This window comes from Euleptes europaea, chromosome 2 (assembly GCF_029931775.1).
Source record: "Euleptes europaea isolate rEulEur1 chromosome 2, rEulEur1.hap1, whole genome shotgun sequence".
Lineage (NCBI taxonomy): Eukaryota > Metazoa > Chordata > Lepidosauria > Squamata > Sphaerodactylidae > Euleptes > Euleptes europaea.
The window spans coordinates 27,579,985-27,602,410 of NC_079313.1; the positions used below are offsets into that span (position 1 = coordinate 27,579,985).

Below are 22,426 nucleotides of genomic sequence, written 5' to 3' on the forward strand. Positions count from 1 at the left end.
TCATTGAGTTTTTATTATATTTTCCTATTGCATCTTTATAACTGTTGGAGACCTACCGCCTCCCCCCGCCCCCCAAAAAAGAACCTCAGAAAAAGAAGCGAGTGGCATTTTTATTGGGGAATAAAGATTGCTACAAAATGTAGCTTTGACATAGAGTTTATTTTGAAAGAATGCCTCTAAATATACCGCTTTCCAAAAATACATTCTTTGTTTTTAACACTGTAACAGGAGAGAAGGGATTTTGATTCACACTACTAGTATTTAAATTGTAAGCCAACTTTCCTGCTCTGAACGAGAACCAAGGCCTATCAGTGCAGCAGCATCTAAAACTATCTGGCTTATAAATATTTTGAGTTCCCTTTTTGTTTTGCTGATGATTTTACCAGTTCGGGGCCCTGTCTTCCTATCAAAAATTAGTGCACCGCCCATCCTGTTTGACATGGGATGATCTAAAAATGTGCTTTAAAGGTAAAAGTAGTCCCCCTGTTCAAGCACCAAGGCATTACTGACGCATAGGGTGACGTCACATCACGACATTTACTAGGCAGACTATGTTTATGGGGTGGTTTGCCATTGCCTTCCCCAGTCATCTACACTTTATCCCCAGCAATCAGGGTACTCATTTTACTGACCTCGGAAGGATGGAAGGCTGAGTCAATTTTTAGCTGGCTACCTGAAACCAACTTCCGTTAGGATCGAACTCAGGTTGTGAGCAGAGCTTTGACTGCAGTACTGCAGCTTAACACTCTGCGCCACGGGGCTCTTTCCGTTAAAAGTGTGGGAATTTAGGAAGGAGTTCTGAACTTTGGCTGGATGGTGCCTTCAGTTAAGCCTGAACTGTGTATGTGGACATTATCACCAAAACAAACTAATATGAATTTTAGCTTCAAAAAAGGAAGGACAGTTTTGGATAATAGTGCTTTCCACTGTTCAAGAGGATGAATGTGAGATTTATGAGCAAATAAAAAAGATGAATGATGTCTGTTCATGGGCCTCAGAGATGGTGGATACACCTCACAAAATGCCCAAGTCCCAGTTATATGTGAGTTACCCAGCTGGGATGATAATTTCCAAGCTTGGTAGGTGGAGCGTCAGAAAAATAGTATCCATACTTGAACATCTGAAATAAACATGCTATGGTCTTTTTGGTAATTCGGGAAACCCACATGAACGGTTCATACCTATGGCAGCTCCGGTGTGAGTAGTTGGGGGAATGCAGTGGGGCTGCTTGAGGGCATGTAGCTGGTTTTCTTTCCTGTGGAGATGATCCCTGTAAGAATTAGCATCTCCATAGAGGGACCTGTGCTCACAGCCACTACAATTTGCACAATGGAAGTGGCCTGAAATAGTCCGAGCCGTGTTCATAGCCCCACGTGGAAGCGCTGGTCCTGACAAAATGTCCTCAGGCCCCTTGTCACAACACGAACACTTCCACAGGGCCTCAAGCGCACAGGACTGAACTGGTCTCAATTGTATGAGACTGCTCACCAACATCTGAAGCGGCAGAGTTTGAAGGTGAGATATGGGTCTTTTAAAATGCTTTAAGGATATATTTTGAACTTGTACAAGGGAGCCACAATCGGTTGGTACCTTCAAATGTCAGGCTACTTCTTGAAAGATACAAAAACAGGGATTTAGATTTATGAATGGTATTGTTGAAATCCAGGTTCCATCCCTAATCACTGTTTTGAATGGAAGCGCTTTTACTTTCCCTGTTAAAAAGTTATATAACTGCAGTTGTATAAACTTGTGGATTTTAAAACTAGTCTTTGTACTCTTTGTTTCTTACAGGGAGGGCTAATAAACTTTGAGAAGAGAAGGAGGGTAAGGCTTGTTGTCCCCCGCCCCTGGGTTCATTGGCATGTTAATGATTCACCATTCATACTTTAAAGGGATTAATGGCTTGGCTTCAAAGGGAGGGTGCAACTGGAGGTTCTAAAGACTCACCGCACAAATCGCAAGGCAGGCCTCAGAAGACATGAGTTGCACCTGGGGAGGCTGCAACTTTTCCTGACTTAACCCTTGAATGCATTGTGGGTGGTTGCATGCTTCTCCCGCCAAGTGCATAGTGGTGCCATTAAAGCTGGAAGCCCAGGATCTTGGAACACGGGCTCAGTGGCAGGGGGGCAGGGGCGGGACACAGGCTGTAGTCTTGCATTGAAAGTATACATAATAATATACATGAACAAATGAAGCTGCCATATACTGAATAAAACCCTTGGTCCATCAAAGTCAGTATTGTCTACTCAGACCGACAGCAGATCTCCAGGGTATCAGGAAGAGGTCGTTCTCATCACCTACTTGCCTGGTCCCTTTAACTGAAGATGCCGGGGGTTGAACCTGGGACCTTCTGCATGCCAGGCAGATGCTCTACCACTGAGACACAGCCCCTCCCTAAATATAAAGGTGTGGTCCATAAGATCAGTTACTTAAGTGCACCACAGAATGCTTATCCTTTTTGATTGGCAACTTAGAATAAAGCCTTCATCTATGGACGATTCCTGTAATAAGTGATTCTCTGTAAATCAGCTTTCACTGGGATTTTCTAGGTTGCTCCTGATGCTTTTGGAAACTTTGAGGTAAGGAAGAAGGGAACGTTCTGAAAGTGAAAAAGGACTATATCTTGTTGGAATTAGTGCCTGCTGGTGGGAGGAGGGAAATGGTAAGAGCAAGGAATGCTTAGCTGGTCCATGAATCAAGATGGAATGATGGGCTCTCAGCCCCATTCCAAACTGGGCAATGTGTAGGTACACAGTGGTAGGTGAATCTGTAGTGCAGTTTTTAACATCTGTCTACCACTGTTTCTGTGAGAAGATCTGCATTTGGCTTTGTTTCCTAACTGAAGTTCTCTTATTTACTTTCTCAGGAGTTTGAAGTAATCGCTCAGATTAAGCTCTTGCAATCCTCCTGTAACAGCTATTGCATGGCTTCAGACAGAAAATTCATCCAGTGGTTCAGGAGACAGCGGCAATTAACCGAGGAGGAGAGGTGAGGGGAAACTTTTCTACAGGTGGGGTAGATTTCCCCCCCAAACCCAGTCAGATATTAGCACCCATTATCTGAGATAATGGCTGGGGGGGATGACTAGGATCTACTGGCAAAAGCACATGGAGTACAACAATATCAATATGTGGTATTTCAGCATTCAAGTGTATGCATATGGTGCCAGTCTGGTTTCCTTGCATGAGCTCTTGTACCTATGTTGAATATACATATGTTAAATGTTGCCATCACACACTTCACCAAATAGTAAAAGTTCCAGCAGCAATGCTCCAGGGTTTTGTTTCTTGTAGATGCAAGAACACTGGGGGGTTAAGGTGTCTTTGTGATTTTATAAAGTAAACAAATACTACAAGTAGAGCACAGTGGAACAAAAGGAGCACTCTTCCAGCAGGCAACAGATTATGGAAGAGCAGTGTGAGAGATCCCCCTCTCTGAGTTAGCTTCTCCAAATCAGTTGCTCAGACGTTGATACAGAAACAATAGATTTATTGAAGCCTTCAGGAGATGAGACAGGCACAGGTAGAAAGTTGCAAGTGAGGGGCTATACGGGTTTACAGAATATATTGACTCCAGGGCACTGGGGCACTGGGGTTCACACTTATTGTTATGGGAAGTTACAAGCTTGGCATAATACAAAACATCAGACGGATCCCAGGAAGTCTGGTGCGGCTATCACACTTCCAAGGCCGCACCGGCCTGAGGGAGTACTGGCAGGAAAACAGCGGGGGGGAAGATACATGGGCCATCAGGCCTGGCGCCTGAGACCAGAAGGTGTGAACTGCTTTTACGAGTTCACTGATAATGCCGCAGGTGATGGAAAGCAGAGACACAAAGACAGAGACCCTCACATTCTGCCCCCCTTAAGGCCCCCCTCCGGGAGGACGAGGCTTATCGGGATAAGCGAGGTGGAATTCTCGGACCAAGCGAGGAGCTGCCATGTGGGGTGCGGCCACCCATTCGTCATGAGCGGAGCCAAGGTTTTTCCAGCGAACAAAGTAAAACAGTTTCCCTTTCTTCCATTTGGAATCTAAAACCTTGGATATTTCCAAATGGGTATCCCCTCCTACTACGGTAGGAATCTCATGAGCGGGAGGGGGGTGGAACTGGGGAGCTGCTACATAAGGTTTGAGGAGGCTTATATGGAAGACTGGATGAACCCCCTTGAGTGTCTTAGGGAGACTCAGTTCCACGGTAACCTCGTTGATTACTCTGGTAATGGGGAAAGGTCCTACATAACGGTCGCTCAGTTTTTTGCAGGGGCGAAGAGAGCGGAGATTTTTGGTGGACAAATAGACTTGCTCCCCCACCTTGAGTTCCCATCCCGGAGACCGGTGTTTGTCCGCTTGTTCCTTGTACTTGCTTTTTGCCCTTTCCAGATTTTTGAGCAACCATGGCCAGGTGGATTTAACCACCTGAATCCACTCCTGAAGATCAGGGGTAGACTGGAGCTCTGGCGAGACGGGGGCAGAACCAAAAGGGCCAAAATCCGTCCCGTATATAACTTGGAAGGGACTAAAGCCGGTAGAGGAATGAGGCGCATTGTTGTACGCATATTCGGCAAATGGCAGCAGGTCAACCCAGTCATCCTGGTGGAAATTTACATAGCAGCGCAAATAACATTCTACTACCGCATTTACTCGTTCTGTTTGACCATCCGTTTGGGGGTGATAGGCGGAAGAAAGGCCCTGTTCCTCCACTCCCATTAACTTTAGGAAAGCCCGCCAGAATTTGGCAACGAACTGGACCCCCCGGTCGGAGAGGACCTTCCTCGGGATCGAGTGTAGCCTGAGGACGTGCGTGATGAACAGTTTAGCTAAGCCCTGGGCTGAAGGAAGACCTGCACATGGAACGAAATGAACCTGTTTGGAAAAGAGGTCTGTGATAACCCAGAGAACTGTTTTCCCCCGACTTGGAGGTAGGTCGGTGATAAAATCCATGGCGATGACTTCCCAGGGACGGGAGGGGTTCTCAAGCGGTTTGAGAAGCCCCGGGGGTTTTCCCATCCGTTTCTTGGCTGTGGCGCAGGTGGGGCAGCTGCGCACATACAACTCCACATCAGATCTCATACCGGGCCACCAGAATTGCCTTCGAACCAGGTGAAGCGTTTTTACGAAACCAAAATGACCTGCTAGCCTGGCCCCATGTACAAGTCCCAATACTTCTTTGCGAAGGGAAGATGGGACATATAGTTTCCCCCCTTGCACCCACCAAGTGTTGGTTCGTTCCAAGCCAGGGGGGAGGAGATTGTGCTCCTCCTCCTGCAAGGAGGCGTCCCGGAGTCGCTGCTGGAACACTTCCGGGATACCTTTGAGCGTAGGGGGGGTCTCCGGTTGGCGGGCTTGGGATCGGGTGGTGACGGCCAAGCCAGGGACTTCCCCTCGCTGTTCGGGAGTGAACAGAGAGTCGACGGGGCGATCGAAATCGTTGCGATACTGGGGAAGTCGTGACAAAGCATCAGCTAGGGCATTTTCTTTGCCAGGGACATGTTTGAGGGTGAACCGGAATTTTGCAAAAAATTGGGCCCACCGAATTTGTTTGGCATTGAGTTTTCTAGCTCCCTTGAGAGCCTCAAGATTCTTGTGATCTGTGCACACTTCGAACGGCAGCTCGGCCCCCTCCAAGAAGTGTCTCCATATGGTAAGGGCATGTTTGACCGCTGCTGCCTCCTTCTCCCAAATGGCCCAGTTGATTTCGGACTGGGAAAACTTCTTGGAGAAGTAGGCGCATGGCCTCAACCGTCCCCCCTCATCCCTCTGCAATAGGGCCCCGCCCATTGCTACATCCGAGGCATCCACCTGCACCACGAAGGGCTTGGTGCAATCCGGGTGAGCCAAAACGGGTTCGGATGAAAAAAGTAGCTTTAAACGTTCAAAAGCTTGCTGGCACTGGGGAGACCATTGCAGACGGGCTGAGGGGAGTGCGGCGCTAGCCCCCCTGTCCTTGGTACGCAACAGGGCAGTGAGGGGAAGCGCAACTTGGGCAAAGTTGGGAATGAAATTCCGGTAAAAGTTGGCAAACCCCAAAAACTGTTGAAGTTGGCGGCGGGTAGTGGGGGTTTCCCAGTCCCGCACCGCCTGGACCTTGGCGGGGTCCATTTCCAACCCTTGGTGGGAAATCACATACCCCAAAAATGTAATAGAAGGTTGGTGGAATTCACACTTGGACACCTTAGCATACAGTTTGTGCTCCCGCAGCCGCTGGAGCACTTCTCGCACTAGGCGCACATGTTCTTCCATGGTCTCAGAGTAAATAAGAATGTCATCGAGAAATACCACCACCCCCCGAAACAGTAAATCATGCAAAACTTCATTAATTAATTGCATAAAGACACTCGGAGCCCCCGAAAGTCCGAACGGCATGACCAGGTACTCAAACATCCCAAAACAACTGGAAAAGGCCGTTTTGGGTTCGTCTCCTTCTTTGATGCGAATGCGGTGGTAGGCTTCTACCAAGTCCAGTTTGGTGAAGATTCGGCCCTCCTTTAATTGTGCTAGAAGGTCAGGAATAAGAGGGAGGGGGTAAGCATTAGACTGGGTGACTGCGTTCAGTCTGCGAAAGTCAATACACAGTCTTAAATCTCCCGTCTTTTTCTTTACAAAGAAAGCTGGGGCTGAATAAGGAGCCTTGGAGGGGCGTATGAAACCCCTCGCTAGATTGACATCCAGATAGTCCCGCAATACAGTCTTTTCACTGGGGCTCATGGGGTAAACCTTTCCCTTAGACAGTTTGCCTTCCCCTACGATCTCGATGGCACAGTCCGTTTCTCTGTGGGGAGGCAGTTCGTCGCACTCTCTAACATCGAAAACATCAGTAAACTGCGAGTACTCAGAGGGTAATTGAGGAGAGACTGGGGCGGGGGACCCTACCAGTGCGGCGGCTGGAGTTCTGAGTACCCGTTCCTTGTCATGCAACCCACAGGGGTTTTCGGGGAAAGAAAGCACCCGTTTAACCCAATCAATGGAGGGATTGTGTCCCCGTAACCAGTTCATCCCTAACACTACAGGGGTTACAATAGGGGCGATGGTGAAATACAACCGTTCCCAATGTTCCCCCACGGACATAATCACGGCTGCAGTTCTGTGGGTCACAGGGCCCCGTTTAAAGTCACTCCCGTCCATTTGGGAAAAACGGAGGGGTCCCGGAAGCCGCTTGCGCCGGACACCCAACTTCTTGGCAGTTTCCTCATTTATCATGGTGCGGGCACATCCCGAGTCGACCAACGCGGGGACCTCTAACGGGGGACCCCCTTTGGGTAGGGACAGATGAACACGCACAAATACATTGTCCTCTTGGGCGCTTACCATCGGTGGAGCTCCTTGCACAACGATAGGGACGGTCTGCTGCGGAGCCCCCTCTACAGCAGACCGACGGCGTTTTTTGCCGGCTGTTCCCACTCTTCCTCCTCGCTGGAAGAGGGGGACGGGGTGGTGGCTTCCGGGGAGCCGTCCGAATCAAAGACGGTATTTGTAATCCGGGACCCCGATGGGACCGTAGAGTCGGATGCCCCATCCTGGGGGCGCGCGTGGAGAGCGGAGGGTGCGCCGGAGCGCCGGCTCAGTGGTCCACTTCTGCGGCGAGGCTGGCTGTCGGCGGCCGGTTTCGTCGGCTCGGCCTGGGTTTGGCGGGGGGGGGGTCGGACGGCCTGAGCGAGAGGGGCATTGCGATGCAAAGTGACCCTTACCCCCGCAGATCAGGCAGACGCCGGCCTCGAACCGCTTGCGGCGTTCCGCGGCCGAGAGACCCCCGCCACCCCCTTGCCGGAGTTCCCGGCCACGGTCACCTCGGGGCCTGGGGTCTCGCCCAAGCCGTTGCTTGGACAAGTTCAGGAGTTGCTTGCGATTCTCGATGTCAGCAGCATGGCGAACCCAACCTTCCACATCCGGGGGGTTCCCTTGCATGAAGGCCCAATGTTGGAGGTCTGGGTTGAGACCCTCCCTGAAACATTGTACCAAGGTAGCTTCACTCCAGTCCAGAATTCGGCTAGCCAGTGACTGGAACTCACTTGCATACTGCGCCACCGACTTAGTCCCTTGGCGCAGTTGCATCAGGGAGGCTTTAGCCCGCTCACCCAGAGTCGGGTCCTCAAAACGGTTTCGGAGTGCTACCATGAACTCGTCCAGGGTTCGCAGCACCGGCGAGCGGAGTTCATACTGCAGCACCATCCAGGCAGCCGCCTCCCCTTGCAGTAAGGAAGCCACGTACTGCACCCGGGACTCCTCAGAAACGAAGGTTCGGCCTTGTTCCCGCATAAAAATGTCTACTTGGACCATAAAAAAGGTCAATTGGTCTCCCGACCCGTCATACGTGACTTTCAGGTCCCGACGGGCCGGGGGGGCAGGGGTTGCGGGCGGACCTACCGGCGCCCCGTCTGGGGGAGCACCGGCTGGAGGTTGCAACTTCAGCGCATCTAGGGCCGTGGCCATCTCACCCATTACGCGTTGCATGGTCTCCATCTGCTCCTGCATAGCCCGGCGGTCTTCCTGCCACTGCTTTCGTTCTTCCTCCATGAGGGCCTCTTTGCGGGCCGGGTCCCCTTCGAGTCCCGTGCTGGGGAAGGCCAACCGGCGATCCTTCGCCGCAGTCCGCGAGAGCGACCAGCCCTTGGGAGAGTCCAGCCAATAAGTAAGCCCCCGGGGACGTTCGTCCCGATCTTGGTCGGGGGCGCGACCCTTCGGTTTCTTTGGCTTGGCTCCCTCCTCCTTCGGGTCCGGCTTCTCCGGCTCGTCCGGAGCCTTGGGGGCATCGGGGATAGGAGTGGTGTCCTCGTCGGCTGACATTCTGTCCAAAGCGGTACAGCTGCAGTCCGAGGGGCAAGGACTTGCAACTTAATGTGAGAGATCCCCCTCTCTGAGTTAGCTTCTCCAAATCAGTTGCTCAGACGTTGATACAGAAACAATAGATTTATTGAAGCCTTCAGGAGATGAGACAGGCACAGGTAGAAAGTTGCAAGTGAGGGGCTATACGGGTTTACAGAATATATTGACTCCAGGGCACTGGGGCACTGGGGTTCACACTTATTGTTATGGGAAGTTACAAGCTTGGCATAATACAAAACATCAGACGGATCCCAGGAAGTCTGGTGCGGCTATCACACTTCCAAGGCCGCACCGGCCTGAGGGAGTACTGGCAGGAAAACAGCGGGGGGGAAGATACATGGGCCATCAGGCCTGGCGCCTGAGACCAGAAGGTGTGAACTGCTTTTACGAGTTCACTGATAATGCCGCAGGTGATGGAAAGCAGAGACACAAAGACAGAGACCCTCACAAGCAGCTTGTGCAGCTCCTCCCTAACATTCCCAGACATTCCCAGTTCCTCCTCTCCAGTTGACTGCAAACGTGTCTCTAAATTATTTTCTGCCCTTCCCTCCTTTTTGGCTATTACATAGTCATCATCTGAAGGCTGGCTTCTATCCCATTAGGACACATTCACATTTTTTTTTTGTTAAATCCAAGATAACCCACTGGGAAAATATCAGCTGATCATTTTTAACCCTTACCAAACAATTGGCATAATAAAGGAAGGTCAGTGTGTATAACACAATGCCGTCCATATGGTGGATAGCTATGGAACAGAACGTGGTTGGGAGTTCTACCCCTCACTAACAGAGACCTGAAAGGGGCTGTGTAATGCATCTGCTTTACATGCAGAAGGTCTCTGGTTCAATCTCAGTAATTGTGTGTACTGCAAGATAGTGATAGTATAATATTTATAGGCAGACTTGCTCTAGAACTAACACTAAAGGTAATAGGGAAAACCTTCATACTAGTTAAAGAGCAACACTTTCTCATACCCTAACAAAATCAGCAAATAAATCACATTCTTACACAGGTCAAAAAGCAGCAATTAAATTTGCCTAGCATTAGAACCTATGAACACAGACTCTCTGGGAATAGTACTAGCATACTGATAAAAAGTCTTCTGAAAAAAAAGCCTTCTGTTACAAGATTTGTTTGGACCCTGGTGATTTGAAAGGTTCCCTGTCCATTTCATTATTTCCTGACCCTCTCCTCTTCACTCTGAATGAATGCAGTTTGAACTCTAGGGCAGACAGCCAGGTGCCAGAATAGCAAATTCTGACAAATATTGGTAGTTTTCCTATTTGTTTTCATTATCATAATGACAGTAACAAAAGGGACATTTCCACTTTTAATAATAAATGAATGCATATCCCTGGGGGGAAGAATATAACAATGGAAGGTGCTTTTGGTGTGCTAAACTGCTTCAGAATTCAGTTTTTTAAAATATGACTTTATTCATATTTTTGATTGTATTATGGAACTTTTTGGAGGGAGCTACTAAATGTAATCAATAAAATGATTAAATACCCTAAACGCATCCTGCTATGATCACTAAAACATATGGTTAAAATAACAGACTATTCTAAATTCAGCTAAAGAGGAAAAAAGACTTGTCCAGTTTTTGAGTGGTAGTATCCATTTCAGCAGTGAAGGATCGTAATAAAAATGTTGTTCCTTGACATTATCTTTATATTATCTTTATATATTAGATTTTCCCAAGCAACAAAGAGCCTTTACCAATTTAATGCACTCCCACCTGCCCTTATAGAATTGAGATATGCACATACCCCTTATGCGCGGTGCCTGTGCCAGCCTGGCAAGGTAGAATCTATCAAACATGTCCTATTAAACTGTTGCTTTTACCAGGAGATCCGAACCCAATTTTGTACAGCTATCCAGGCAGACCAAATTCTTTTTACACAGCCCTAAAATATAAACCTGTGTTTATCCAGTTTGCCTCCAGCAATTTTAAAAAGATTATTCAAAGTGGCTCCTTAATTTTTAACACATCCTTCAGCTGGGAGCCGAGCACCCGCTGTTGTTTACAGCTGTCACCCAAAATGTTCTCCTTCCCTCTCAGACTGTTGGCTTTTCTTACATGGTAGCAGAATTGTATTTTGCCTTGACCACAAGGCGACCTCTGTTTTACAGCTACGCCCTTTCTTGTGAGGTTGAAGCTGCTGTTGACACGACAACTACATCACCAAAACCTCGGAAGAGCATGGTGAAGCGGCTGAGCCTGTGAGTGTCTCACATGGGGTGGTGGCTTTTGGGTGAAATGGCATGAGGACACTCTCCAGCTTGAGGAGCCAGCATGGTGTAGTGGTTAGGAGCAGTGGTTTGGAGGCGTGGACTCTAATCTGGAGAACCGGGTTTGAGTCCCCACTCCTCCACATGAGCTGTGGACGCTAATCTGTTGAACCGGGTTGGTTTCCCCACTCCTACACAGGAAGCCAGCTGGGTGACCTTAGGCCAGTCACAGCTCTCTTAGAGCTCTCTCAGTCCCGTTTACCTCACAGGATGTCTGTTGTGGGGAGGGGAAGGGAAGGTAAGCCGGTTTGAGTCTTAAGTTGGAGAGAAAGCCAACATATAAAAACCAACTCTTCTTCTTCTCCCGAAGCACACTGCCAATAGCCGCACTCCAGAGATGAAGTTTATTTCCCTGCAAAAGCAGGACTTCTCCCGAAGAGACATTTGTGCATACAGTTAACATTCACTGTTCTCCCTGTAAAAAATGGAACACCTCAGTCATTGCTGCAAACCAGTATCGACAAATCTGCAAAGACCAGGCGGGCAGGGTTTTCAGTGAGCTTACTGGGAAATTTGAGAGGGGGTGGTGAGCGCCACCCCAAAAATAGCTTCCAAAGGAGGTGGCGCCAAAACCAAAATAGATTCTGTAGGAGGTGGAGCCAAACAGAATGGAACCACACACTGACTAAGGAAAGCCCAGTTGCTTACCTTGTCCTCCTGATCTTCCCGTGAAAAACCCTTTCATTTGAATGAGGGCAGCTAGTAACAAACCCTGCTTTACAGGATTCTGAAAAACTTGGCAGGTGCCAAGGGAAGTACTGGCAGGCACCACAGCACCCACCAGCACCACGTTGGGGAACCCTGGGTTACAACTTCAGCAGGATTGACATATCGGCTTTAGTCTGCCCTATCCTACCTCAGAATAACCATTGCATGTGTGCGTGTAATTATGCAAAGGTTAGGGTGTATTTGAAAAATGCAGTGTACTGAAAAGGACAAAATGGAGAAGGAGCATACCACGTGAAAAAGGGAGGTGCATATTGGATTGTGTGTAGTGTCCCTCCATCCACCCACGCCTTCATTTGTTGTCTTATCTGTTTTTCCCCTAGGCTATTTCTGGGATCTGATCTACTTGCCAACAGCACCCCTACCAAAGAGCATCCCAAGTCTACTCCAAGTGGGAGCTCTGGCGAGAGCATGGATTCCGTCAGTGTGTCCTCCTGCGAGTCAAACCACTCCGAGTCCGAGGATGCCTGCATCACTCCCACGGACACTCCCGATGACCCTCAGAAGAAGGTATGCCACGGCTGTGCCTCTGGGAAAGATGGTTCTTAATTTCTAGGAAGAGATGCTGCAGCCTGGGTGTCTGCTTTCCTAGAAACACTTCTCTGCACGCTGTACACCCCCCCCCCCCAGAGTTGGGATAGGTGGGACACCTTCTGTAGTTACTCTTTGGTGAAGGAACTTCTCAAGGGCGCCTTCCTCTGTTCATGTGTTCAAGGGTTAAACCCTGGTTTTAACAGATCCTAGTTACTCCACATCCTCTACTGAAATGCAGCCCGAATGTATGTAACTGAACTGAGCGCACGTTTGCCCTCCATTTATTCTCCCTCTGCTGCTTTCCCTGTGTTGAATGTTAATTTGTAAGCTCTTTGCGGCAGAGCCCTTTTTTTTTGGTCATTACTCCTCACATGAACACATGAAGCTGCCTTATACTGAATCAGACCCCTTGATCCATCAAAGTCAGTATTGTCTACTCAGACTGGCAGCGGCTCTCCAGGGTCTCAGGCAGAGTTCTTTCACATCACCTACTTGCCGAGCCCCTTTAACTGGAGATGCCGGGGATTGAACCTGGGACCTTCTGCATGCCAAGCAGAGGCTCTACCACTGAGCCACGGCCCCTCCCCTAAAAGCACCACGTGCACTGGCTGGATTCCTCCAAAGCACCATGTGCACTGGTGGGACTATGTAACATCTGAGGAAAAGACAGGAATGACATTTTTTAATAAGTGATAGCTGAGTTTTTAGCGGGACTGAGCCATGCTGCCTCTCTAAAGATCTGGGTGGAAGGCCCTGCTTGGAGATCGCAGCCAGTTCTGTGACCACCTCACAGCATGGAGGGCACTGGCGCACAGCATTGACTCAGCTCTCTTCCAGCCATCAGCCACATCGGGGCCTCTTCCTGGGCCCACTATGTTATTGCCTGGGTCTAAGCCAGGCCTCTGTGACAGGGCCCAGCCAGCAGTGTCAGAGGCCCAGGAGGTGATGGAGGGCCTTGCTCAGAGAGACAGGACACCAGAGAAGAGATGCAAGAGAGCGAGATCCATGGTGACCCTGGAGTGCTGTCACAAAACAGCATAGAGACCATGGTCTCGAAAACAACTTAGTGTCTGCTGCCATCTCCTGGCCTGTTCATCTAAATGCAGGACAGAAGATTGTCGTGGCCTCACGTGTACTCAAGAATTACCCGTATTTGCTTCAAAGTAAAACAACCCTGAACACAAGACAACTTTCCTCCCCAAGTTATATGCTCCACATGGGAATAACTCCCTGCAGTGCTGTTTCAGTGGTGTTATGAGCCCAAACGAGCTGTCCTTTTAAAAAAACAAACCATTCTCCAGAGCTGCTGGGTAGATGCGGGGAGAACTGAGTTGCATCCAAGGAACTCTGACCCAGCTCTTTAAAAATAAGTGTATCTAGTTTGGCCCTATGTTTGTTGAATTACACTACTATCTCATAGGGGATTAAAAAAAAACCCCAAAGAAACAAAACCGAAAACAAGACTAGAGAGTCGACGGAATCCCGTAAAAATGGAGCTGTTATGGGACTAAATATGTTATGGGACTAAATATTTTCAGTATTCTCAACCTTCACAGTTTATTCGGAGGCTGCTGTGGAATCCCCGGATTCCTCCTTCCCTGTTGGCTTTCCAGAGCAAGTTAGGACAGATCTTTTCATTGAAAGGGGCTGAACTCTATGGGAGTTTTACTGACCCGACTCCTTGCATTTGGTTTTTGCTACTGTTTATGGCCACTGTGATTTTAGCTTGCAGCGGATGCTGTTTTATTGATAATTTAATGCTGCTCTGTTGATTTTATTGGGTGATGGGGGTGGTGGGATTTTTAGCATTTTTGTCATCTTTCATATCCTTTTTAAGTTACCCTTTTCCTGTTTTTATCCTAGTTAGCTGCCCTGAGGGGCTTTTCCCCTAAAGGGCAGGATACAGATGGAGGGAGTAAATAAATAAAGAGAATGCTTCTCCTCCTAAGCTGTGCTGCGAGGCCATAGGTTTGCCAACCTCCAGGTGGTGTCTAGAGATCTCCTGGGATTACGACTGATCTCCAGGCGACAGAGATCAGTTCACCTGGAGGAAATGGCCACTTTGGAAGGTGGAATGTATGGAATTGTACCCCATTGAAGCCCCTCCCCAAACCCCACCCTCCTCTGGCTCCACCCCCAAAATCTCCAGGTATCTCCCAACCTGGAGCTAGCAGCCCTAGGCCAGTAACAGATCTCACCATGCTGCCATCTCCTCATCCTGTGTCCACAGAAGTTATTGACTACACAGGGAATTCCCTTTCAAGTGAATGCATATTCATATCCCACAGTTCCTCGTGCATTATCTTGTATGTCTGGTTAGGCAAGTGGTGAACCTGAGGTGTGCCCCCAGTCTCCCTGTAACTCTGAACAAGACCTCTGTGTTTGAAAGGACATGTTGGCAGAGGTCACGTGTATCGAGGAGCTGCTATTTCTGTGATACGATGGGTTTTACATACCTTCTTTTACCGATATATTTTTAGCCACCCCAGGCTCTTAGAAGGAAAGGTGGGGGTATAAAAGTTTTCAAATAAAATAAGAGGATGGACAGCATTCTCTGAAGAGGCCTTCGATATCAAACCGGTCAAATTAACACAGAGCCTTCGGAGTAACTGGTTTTCTTAATTTGTGTCCTCCCCCCCCCCACCCGCCAGCTCTCAGAGTCATCCTCCTCCTGTTCCTCCCTCCATTCCATGGACACGTCTTCCTCAGGGGTGTCGTCCTTCACCAACCCTCTCTCATCTCCACCTTCACTGGCCAGCAACCCTCGAATTCATCAGCGCTCCATCTCTGTCACCTCCATTACCTCAACGGCTTTGCCTCCCGTTTACAACCAACAGAATGAAGACACCTGCATCATCCGCATCAGCGTCGAAGACAACAATGGGAACATGTACAAGAGCATCATGGTATGAAAAAGTTCTTTACTTTGGTACTGTCAGGACACTGAACCAATTCAAATGTCTACTTGGTAACGGTGCACGCAGTGTGCTTATGTGGCCTAAATGTGTTTCTCTTCCCTAGAAAACTAGACATCTGAGGGCGTTTTGACAAGGGAGTCTCGATTCACTGCTTTAGCATAAAATTGCAGACAGTATTACTGGGCGGGGGGACAATTGGAAAAGAGGACAAGGAAGTTTCTTTTTCTGAGGGCATTTGAGTTGGACTGGAGGGTCAATGCAAGGCTTTTCCTTTTATTTTGGTGGATCTAGTAACTGAAATTTTAATGTGAATATAGGGTTATAGTATCCTGTATCCATCCACGTAGCTCCCAACTTAATGGCTCTTCAGTCTTCGGAAGGCGGCGAGCAGTTTTTGCCGATTCTCCCACCCCACTTTGTCTGTGATACCATTCCTGAGGGTCTGCTTATCCCACCTCCACCCTGTTGTGTGGTTGCCATGGCTTATTTGTTGATGCAATAAAGACTGACTGAAACCCCCTCCCCTAGAACAAAATTGGGGGGAGAGGTTCAGTGGATTGTAATTGGAGGGTTATTGGGAAAGTCCTACTCTACAGAGTCTACAGATGTTAGGATAACTCCATTGTTTTGTACATCACCTTGAGTAACTTTTGATGGAAAAGCAATTACATAAATCTTATAATAATAATAATGAATTAGAAATTGAAAGAATAAGCATTACCCTATCCAAACAATGTCCAATAAGTTCAGCATTGTGTTCACACCAGCTAGCCAGCCACCTGTATAGAGATACCATTACACCAACACCTTTTACCAAAGAAATGCTTTCTCAGCCCCATGTTTCAATCACGCATACCAGGAACCTGCCAGCTGTAATCCGTCTGATACATGTAGTTGCCATGTTTTATGGATAGAGGCAACACGTCTATTTACCATGCACATACAACCTTAGTAACCATAAACACAAACCCTAAAATAATTCAGTGGTCAGTTCAAGCATACCAGAGCATCATGTGCATGGTACATATAAATGCTGACTGTGCACCATGTATAGAGATACTATTACACTTATCGAGAGAACCTGCATAGCATTTAAATTCCCTAAATACATAAATAAAACTGGTTGGAAGGCTTCCTTATGTGCAATTGTAGAATCTGAAAAGGAGAAAGAACTATGCAGGTGGTGTAAACAACATGGTACATACCAGCATCTCTATTCTCTTGTTTACCTGCTTGCCCCCGTAAATATTTTCTCAAGGGAAGAATGGGCCTCTTGAACTAATAGCCCAATGTTATAAATTGGTGCTGTTGATGAAAATGCAAGTGGAGCAACCTGGTTCAAGCTGCAGGATCACCATGGTAACATCTCCAGCTTCTTCTTGGCTGGTGCCATCTCCAGTGGAACAGCTTTTCCTACTGGTGGTTGTTACCCAAAGCCAACTCCCCTGGCCACCAAACTGCTTTCTCTCTCTTCCTTTCTCTCTGGGCAGGGTTGCTCTCTGTATACATTTTTGTTTCACTACCCACCTCATGTCTCTCCATCAAGTAGTCTGAACAAACATGTGTCTTATTATTTCTAAAAGTCCAACAAACAAACAGTTTGTACTACATGGAAAGGTCTAGTTTTTAAAAGAGCGATACCCCCACAGCCAAAAGGAAGATGTCTTCTGTGGGACTCGTCAGCAGACTTGTCTTTGTGGAGCCCACATCGCTTCACTAGAATAGTACATTAAAAACGCCAAATGGCAAGGAATTGCCTTCCAAGTTGTCTGATTCACTGGAGCCCGAAACAGAACTTATTTGTATAGGTATTTCCCAGGCTTTGATTTGTCAGGGAAGAAACTTGATGCAGGTTTTACTGTTAAGCTCAGAGATACTTTTGCAGTTGGCTCTCACAACCATGGACAAGCAGCCTTCTTTAAGCTGCAGCCCTCTTTCCTTTGCTGCTATTCAGGCCTCAAGAAGGTGACTATATTTTCTGAGATTTCCTTGAATCTGTACAAGCTGAACTGGGGAATCCCAGTTTTGCTCCCTTCCTTGGGTCGCTATCATTGCTCTATGGGGTTTCCAATATGATGGCTTAATTTTTCAAAATGCATTTCAGCCTGTCTTATTTTATAGTTTGGTTATCACTGGTATAAGTAATTCACTACTTGAGTGATATCTCATTTTGTGAATGTTGGCCTAAGAGAAAGATCAGGGTTTTTCTTTGGGGGGTGGCGGCAGGGAGGGTTGGTTAATCAACATTGGGCTGTTATCTGTCTTTCTAAACAAAGTGGTTTTTATTAAGATTCCCTCTCAGAGTTAATATCAAAGGGACAGATGTTCCAGAGCTCCATGCGTTGATGCTAGGTAGCGGATAATTAAAGCGTGCTTGAAATTCAAGTTCAGAGCATAAGACAAACATTACAAAATTGTCTTTCCAGTTGACCAGCCAAGACAAGACTCCAGCTGTCATCCAGAGAGCAATGTTGAAACACAACCTGGAGTCTGATCCTGTGGAGGATTATGAGCTTGTGCAGGTCATCTCAGAGGACAAAGGTAAGAAAAACAAGGCTTTGGTGTACTCAAAAAACCTGCCTTTGTTCTGAAGACTGGGGGTTCAGCTGTGCAGAGAGAGCTCAGCTAGGCTGAACCTTTCCTCTGCTCTTTTAGTGTAATTTTAGGTGTCATTGAACCCTGGCCTTGCATCTGTTTAACAGGACATCTTCATTTTCCTTCATTATGAGAATCATATACCATAACAGCTAGATAATTCACCATCCCCCCAAACGACGTTTTCAGTTTGTAATCATGCTAGGGGCCAATTTCCACAAGACAGAGTTTGCAGGGTGGGGACCACGAACCCAACTTGCATTTTCTTAGGCATACTCGACTTGCATGTTCTCATCTGTTCCACTCTGAGCTGTTCCCACAGCAGATCGGGACGGTGTTGTGTATACAGAAGGAGCTTCAACCCATGCTGTTATCCCAAACCGAAATGGTCTGCTGCGGGAGTTATTTGGCCCTCTGCAGAAGACCACATGGTCTCCACCCTGTGAACTCCTCTCTTGGAAAGTCAGCCCTCAGAAACAGCACAATGCATAACCTCCCGTTATCGCTGTTTCCTCTCTCTGCAGAATTAGTCATCCCAGATAGCGCAAACGTCTTTTACGCCATGAATAGCCAGGTGAGCTTCAACTTCATCCTGCGGAAGAAAAACTCTCTTGACGGGGAGGTGAAACTGAGAAGTCGGTCCAGCTTGACTCTTCCCCGGACCTCCAAGAGTGGGTGCTGGAGCAACAGAAACAGCAAAATCACCCTCTGAGAGTGGGCCAGTGAGGCCAAAAGAGAGGGGTGTTTAAAGCCGACAATTAAGGCCATCCAGTATTGCAAGGTCTCTGGAAACGAATGTGTCAGTATTCAGCTTTGGGAAATGCAAAGCCAGACTGAATGGGACTGAGTGGGAAAGTGACCTCCAGCCAGCCACCTTTTAATATATATTTTTTGCACAGTTCAAGAATTCAAGGCCACTTTTGGGCTGGGAAGGAAACGCAACTGTGCACCCTGGCCCGACAGCCCCTTCCAAGTCAACTCTTCTTCAACTACTCTCAGTTCTCTCTTGTGCCAGTATTAATTTAGAGTACTCTGGGTTTATTTTTTATAAATGGAAGAACGCTATCGCCATTAAGCTCTGCCAGTATTTACAAGAGGAGGAGGTGCACAAGGCTGACCATTGGCTGAACGAGGAACAATGAGTCGGTGATGCTGACGGGCTGCTGCTTTGGGAGATGCGGCAGAGCGGATGCTGACACCAGGGAGGGCGGTCATTCTCATGCCACCCCCCCCCCCCAGTCTCTGGAGCCACATCAGGCACTGCCATTTTATGGTGTTGGGCTGGTTTCTTTTCCAGCCACATGGTCAAAGCTGGAACAAGTGCATTCCCCTCCCAAAGAACATTACACAAATTCAGGAATGCCTTTGTAGTTTGTTTGTTTGTTTGTTAGAGAACAAGTCAAGATAATGCAGACACTACTCCTCTTAATGCCACTACATTGTTTTCCTAACTCTATGCTAATCTATTTATCCCCCCCCCCAAAAAAAGATCAAGGTATATATATCTTTGGAGTGTGCAATTTTACACCCCTTTAGGTGTGGGACAATTTACCCTTATTCAGCCACATTGGCATTGTGGCAAACCATATCATAATTTAAAAAAAAACACAATAATAATCAGTCCACAAAAAGCAAAACCCATTACACGTACAACTTACACTTAGTCGGCAGCATCTGAGACTACTATAGTTATTTACAGTGTGATGTGGGATTTGTTAGGCTTAGAAAACAAAATCTATGGAATCTCCCTTCTCCTAGAATACATCACTTTAACTAAATAAGCTTCCTGACATGGTACAGCCTTAAGGCGTTAACAGAATTTAGCTTTTTTAGAGCCTCGCCCTGGTCCGCCAAGCTGCTGTTCTTGGGGGACTTACTTAAATACACATGCAAATGACAAGGGAGGTGGTAGCCCTCTCTTCAGAGCACACGCTACAGCTGTGCAGAATCACAGAAATCGTTGGACTTTAAAGCCATAAGGAAACATTGGACTGGGAACAGCTCAGTAGCAACTGGCCAGGTAGTGCAGTGGATAGGAAGAGGTGACCGATGGCAAGCAGTAGGGGAACCCACACCCTTTCTGGCAAGGTTGGCTCTCTGCCACAGCAGCTGCCTTGTGTCCCTTGCCAAAAAGTGTGTGCTGCCTCCCCCTCCTGCCCAGTGCCAGCCTTCATTCAGCGGCAGTGGTACCTTCCTCTTTTCCGATCCATCACACTACCTCCCCTGGCTATTGCTGGAACAATCCTTTTCCTGTACAGAATTCAGAGGGTTTTCCCTCCGAATGCCTTTTGTAGAAGCCAAACAGAATAGCACCAATGCCAACTGAACCAATTATGTGGTTGCCTTGAATTAAGTGGGACTGACCTCTTGTAAGTACGCTACAGGTTGCAACTGTGCCTACGCAAGGAAAGAGAGAGAGTTGGCTTTAGCTGTGGGGACTGTGGCCAGGATCTGAAAAGTTCCTCTCCATTTGAAAGGCAGTTTGCCACGAGGAGACAGGGTGTGCACGCCACTGTTTAAAACCAACTCAGAAGCTCTCGGGCTTTTGGGAATTTTTTGGGTCCTGGACTACGTCTCTTTACAGCTTGCCACTTGATACCTTGTTCAGAGCCGTGTATATGCTGCAGTTGTGCGGAAGCACAGGGAAAAGTGCAGAACCCAATCCTGGGTGCAGAACTCAGCTTCTAAAAAAAATCATAGCTTTAATAATATTTTTTAAAACTATTTTTTTCTGGTTTATACCGTTGCGGCACTGTTTGGATTCTGCCCATGGGAGGGGGGCTGAACTCTGATTTGCGGTCACGTTGGGTAAGAGGAATAAAACCAAGTTTGCATAATGAGGGTCACGGAATCCAGCTTTTTTTTGCTGCAGAACTTGAGTAACCGACACAGAAAAAATCCCGTGCTTCTGGCACAGCATATACACAGTCCTGACCATTATTTACCATAAGTGTTTATTTTTTAATCTGGCTTTATCAGATGATGATGATATATTTTGCACTATTTGAAACTCTTTTTGCTGTTTCAGAAGAATTCTATTCTGGTCTGTGTGCTTAAAACCTCCATAGTGTTATTGCCTAGAGGAATCAATGGTTTTAATTCAAAACTGAGCCTTAAACATATCCAGAGTTGGGATGGATTTTCAGCAGGTAACAAAAGGTCCATTTTCTTTGATTTCTGTTGAAAGATAAAGCAGTGTCCAAATACGTGTTGTGGTGTGGGAAGTATATGCACATACACTCTGTATATAGCTGTAGAATCATCTAGATTTTTTATACTGTTAAGCTTGTAATGATAAGAGTGTCTTTTTAAACAAAGGTGAGAATTATTAACTGTTGGGTAAAAGGAGTCTCATTTATTTAAGACTGCTACATTTCTAGTATTCCAACAGGAAGCTGATAACACAAATTATTAGCATCTTGATTTAACACTCGCTAAAATCAAAACAATGAAATCTTATAAACTGTCCAGTAGTAAATGCCATCCAAATCTGTCAAAACAACATTAAATATAAAATAGGTGTTCTTGGTTGGATCCGAAGTTTAGTTTCCAATACCAGAAGGTACTTCCATCACCACAAGAGACCTGTTCTGCCTTCCCACTACCACCACAGCTCACTTAGCTACCCAAAAGGGTCCCTTGCCCCCTCCCCCCACCCCGGAACAGCATTTCGAAGAACTGAGTGGACTGCAGTGGGAGGCAGAGGCAGAACAGTTTTGTTGTGCCAGTGAAGGTGCCCGCTACTCATGGAACCCTTAGTCTGGATCCAACCCCACTACCCAAAGTAGCAGTCAGATTCTACTGGCTATCCAAGACAGATACCAAATATTTGAAGAATATGGGTTGAATACTTAAGGCTAAGATAGATGAGACTAGCAGAGGTCCATCAATGTCCTCTGCAGACTGTTGCGCTCCTTCCCAAGCTTTTGGAAAATTCCATTTAACTTTCTAAAAAAAAAAAAAAGCGTTGTCTCACAAGGTTGAAAGGAAGCATGTGGTATTTTCAAAACAGGGAAGTAATCAAAAATATTACTGCTAAATGCAAACCATCTGCTCCTTATGGCCTTTTAATAACTTTAATATATGTATATTTTGATACCGCATTAAATGTCCCCTCCTCTCCTTGCCCAAGGCTGAGCACGAAAATCCCCGCATTGCTTCCCAACCACGAGTGAAAACACATTGTGCTCAGACTGTAGAAACAACCATTGCCCAGCAAAACAGAACTGCTGTCAGAAGGTACCTACTAAAAAGGTTTGTGCTCTGCACATGACTTTCCTTACTATGAGCACTCCACCCAGAGGCAGCTGTGGGCTGCTAATGTTCCTCTTACCTGCCTCAGTTTGTTTCCATCCTTTCAAAAGTCCGTGTGTAATTCTGACAGGCCTGGACCAAACCATAAAACAGTATTGCCTTCCCATTATGCATACCAGACAATAGCTATATTTAACTGGCACTGTACTGATAAATTACAAAAAGTGAGAGTGAGAAAACCAGAAGATATAATCAAATGTGTCTGAAGCCAAGTCAAAATCTGAAGCC

At 47.1% G+C, this 22,426-nt stretch overlaps 1 protein-coding gene across 1 annotated transcript in view; it reads left to right on the plus strand.

The window, feature by feature from the left end:
* Window positions 1-18,614, plus strand: part of RGL1 (ral guanine nucleotide dissociation stimulator like 1) — a 123,566-nt gene extending 104,952 nt beyond the window's left edge. Inside the window, exons 12-18 of the mRNA XM_056845125.1 lie at window positions 1,792-1,824; window positions 2,867-2,988; window positions 10,953-11,042; window positions 12,161-12,347; window positions 15,023-15,277; window positions 17,716-17,830; window positions 18,409-18,614. Of these exons, the coding sequence (XP_056701103.1) occupies window positions 1,792-1,824; window positions 2,867-2,988; window positions 10,953-11,042; window positions 12,161-12,347; window positions 15,023-15,277; window positions 17,716-17,830; window positions 18,409-18,596 (990 nt within the window). The 3' untranslated portion in view covers window positions 18,597-18,614. The remainder of the gene's footprint in view (window positions 1-1,791; window positions 1,825-2,866; window positions 2,989-10,952; window positions 11,043-12,160; window positions 12,348-15,022; window positions 15,278-17,715; window positions 17,831-18,408) is intronic.
* Window positions 18,615-22,426: the final 3,812 nt, after the last annotated feature.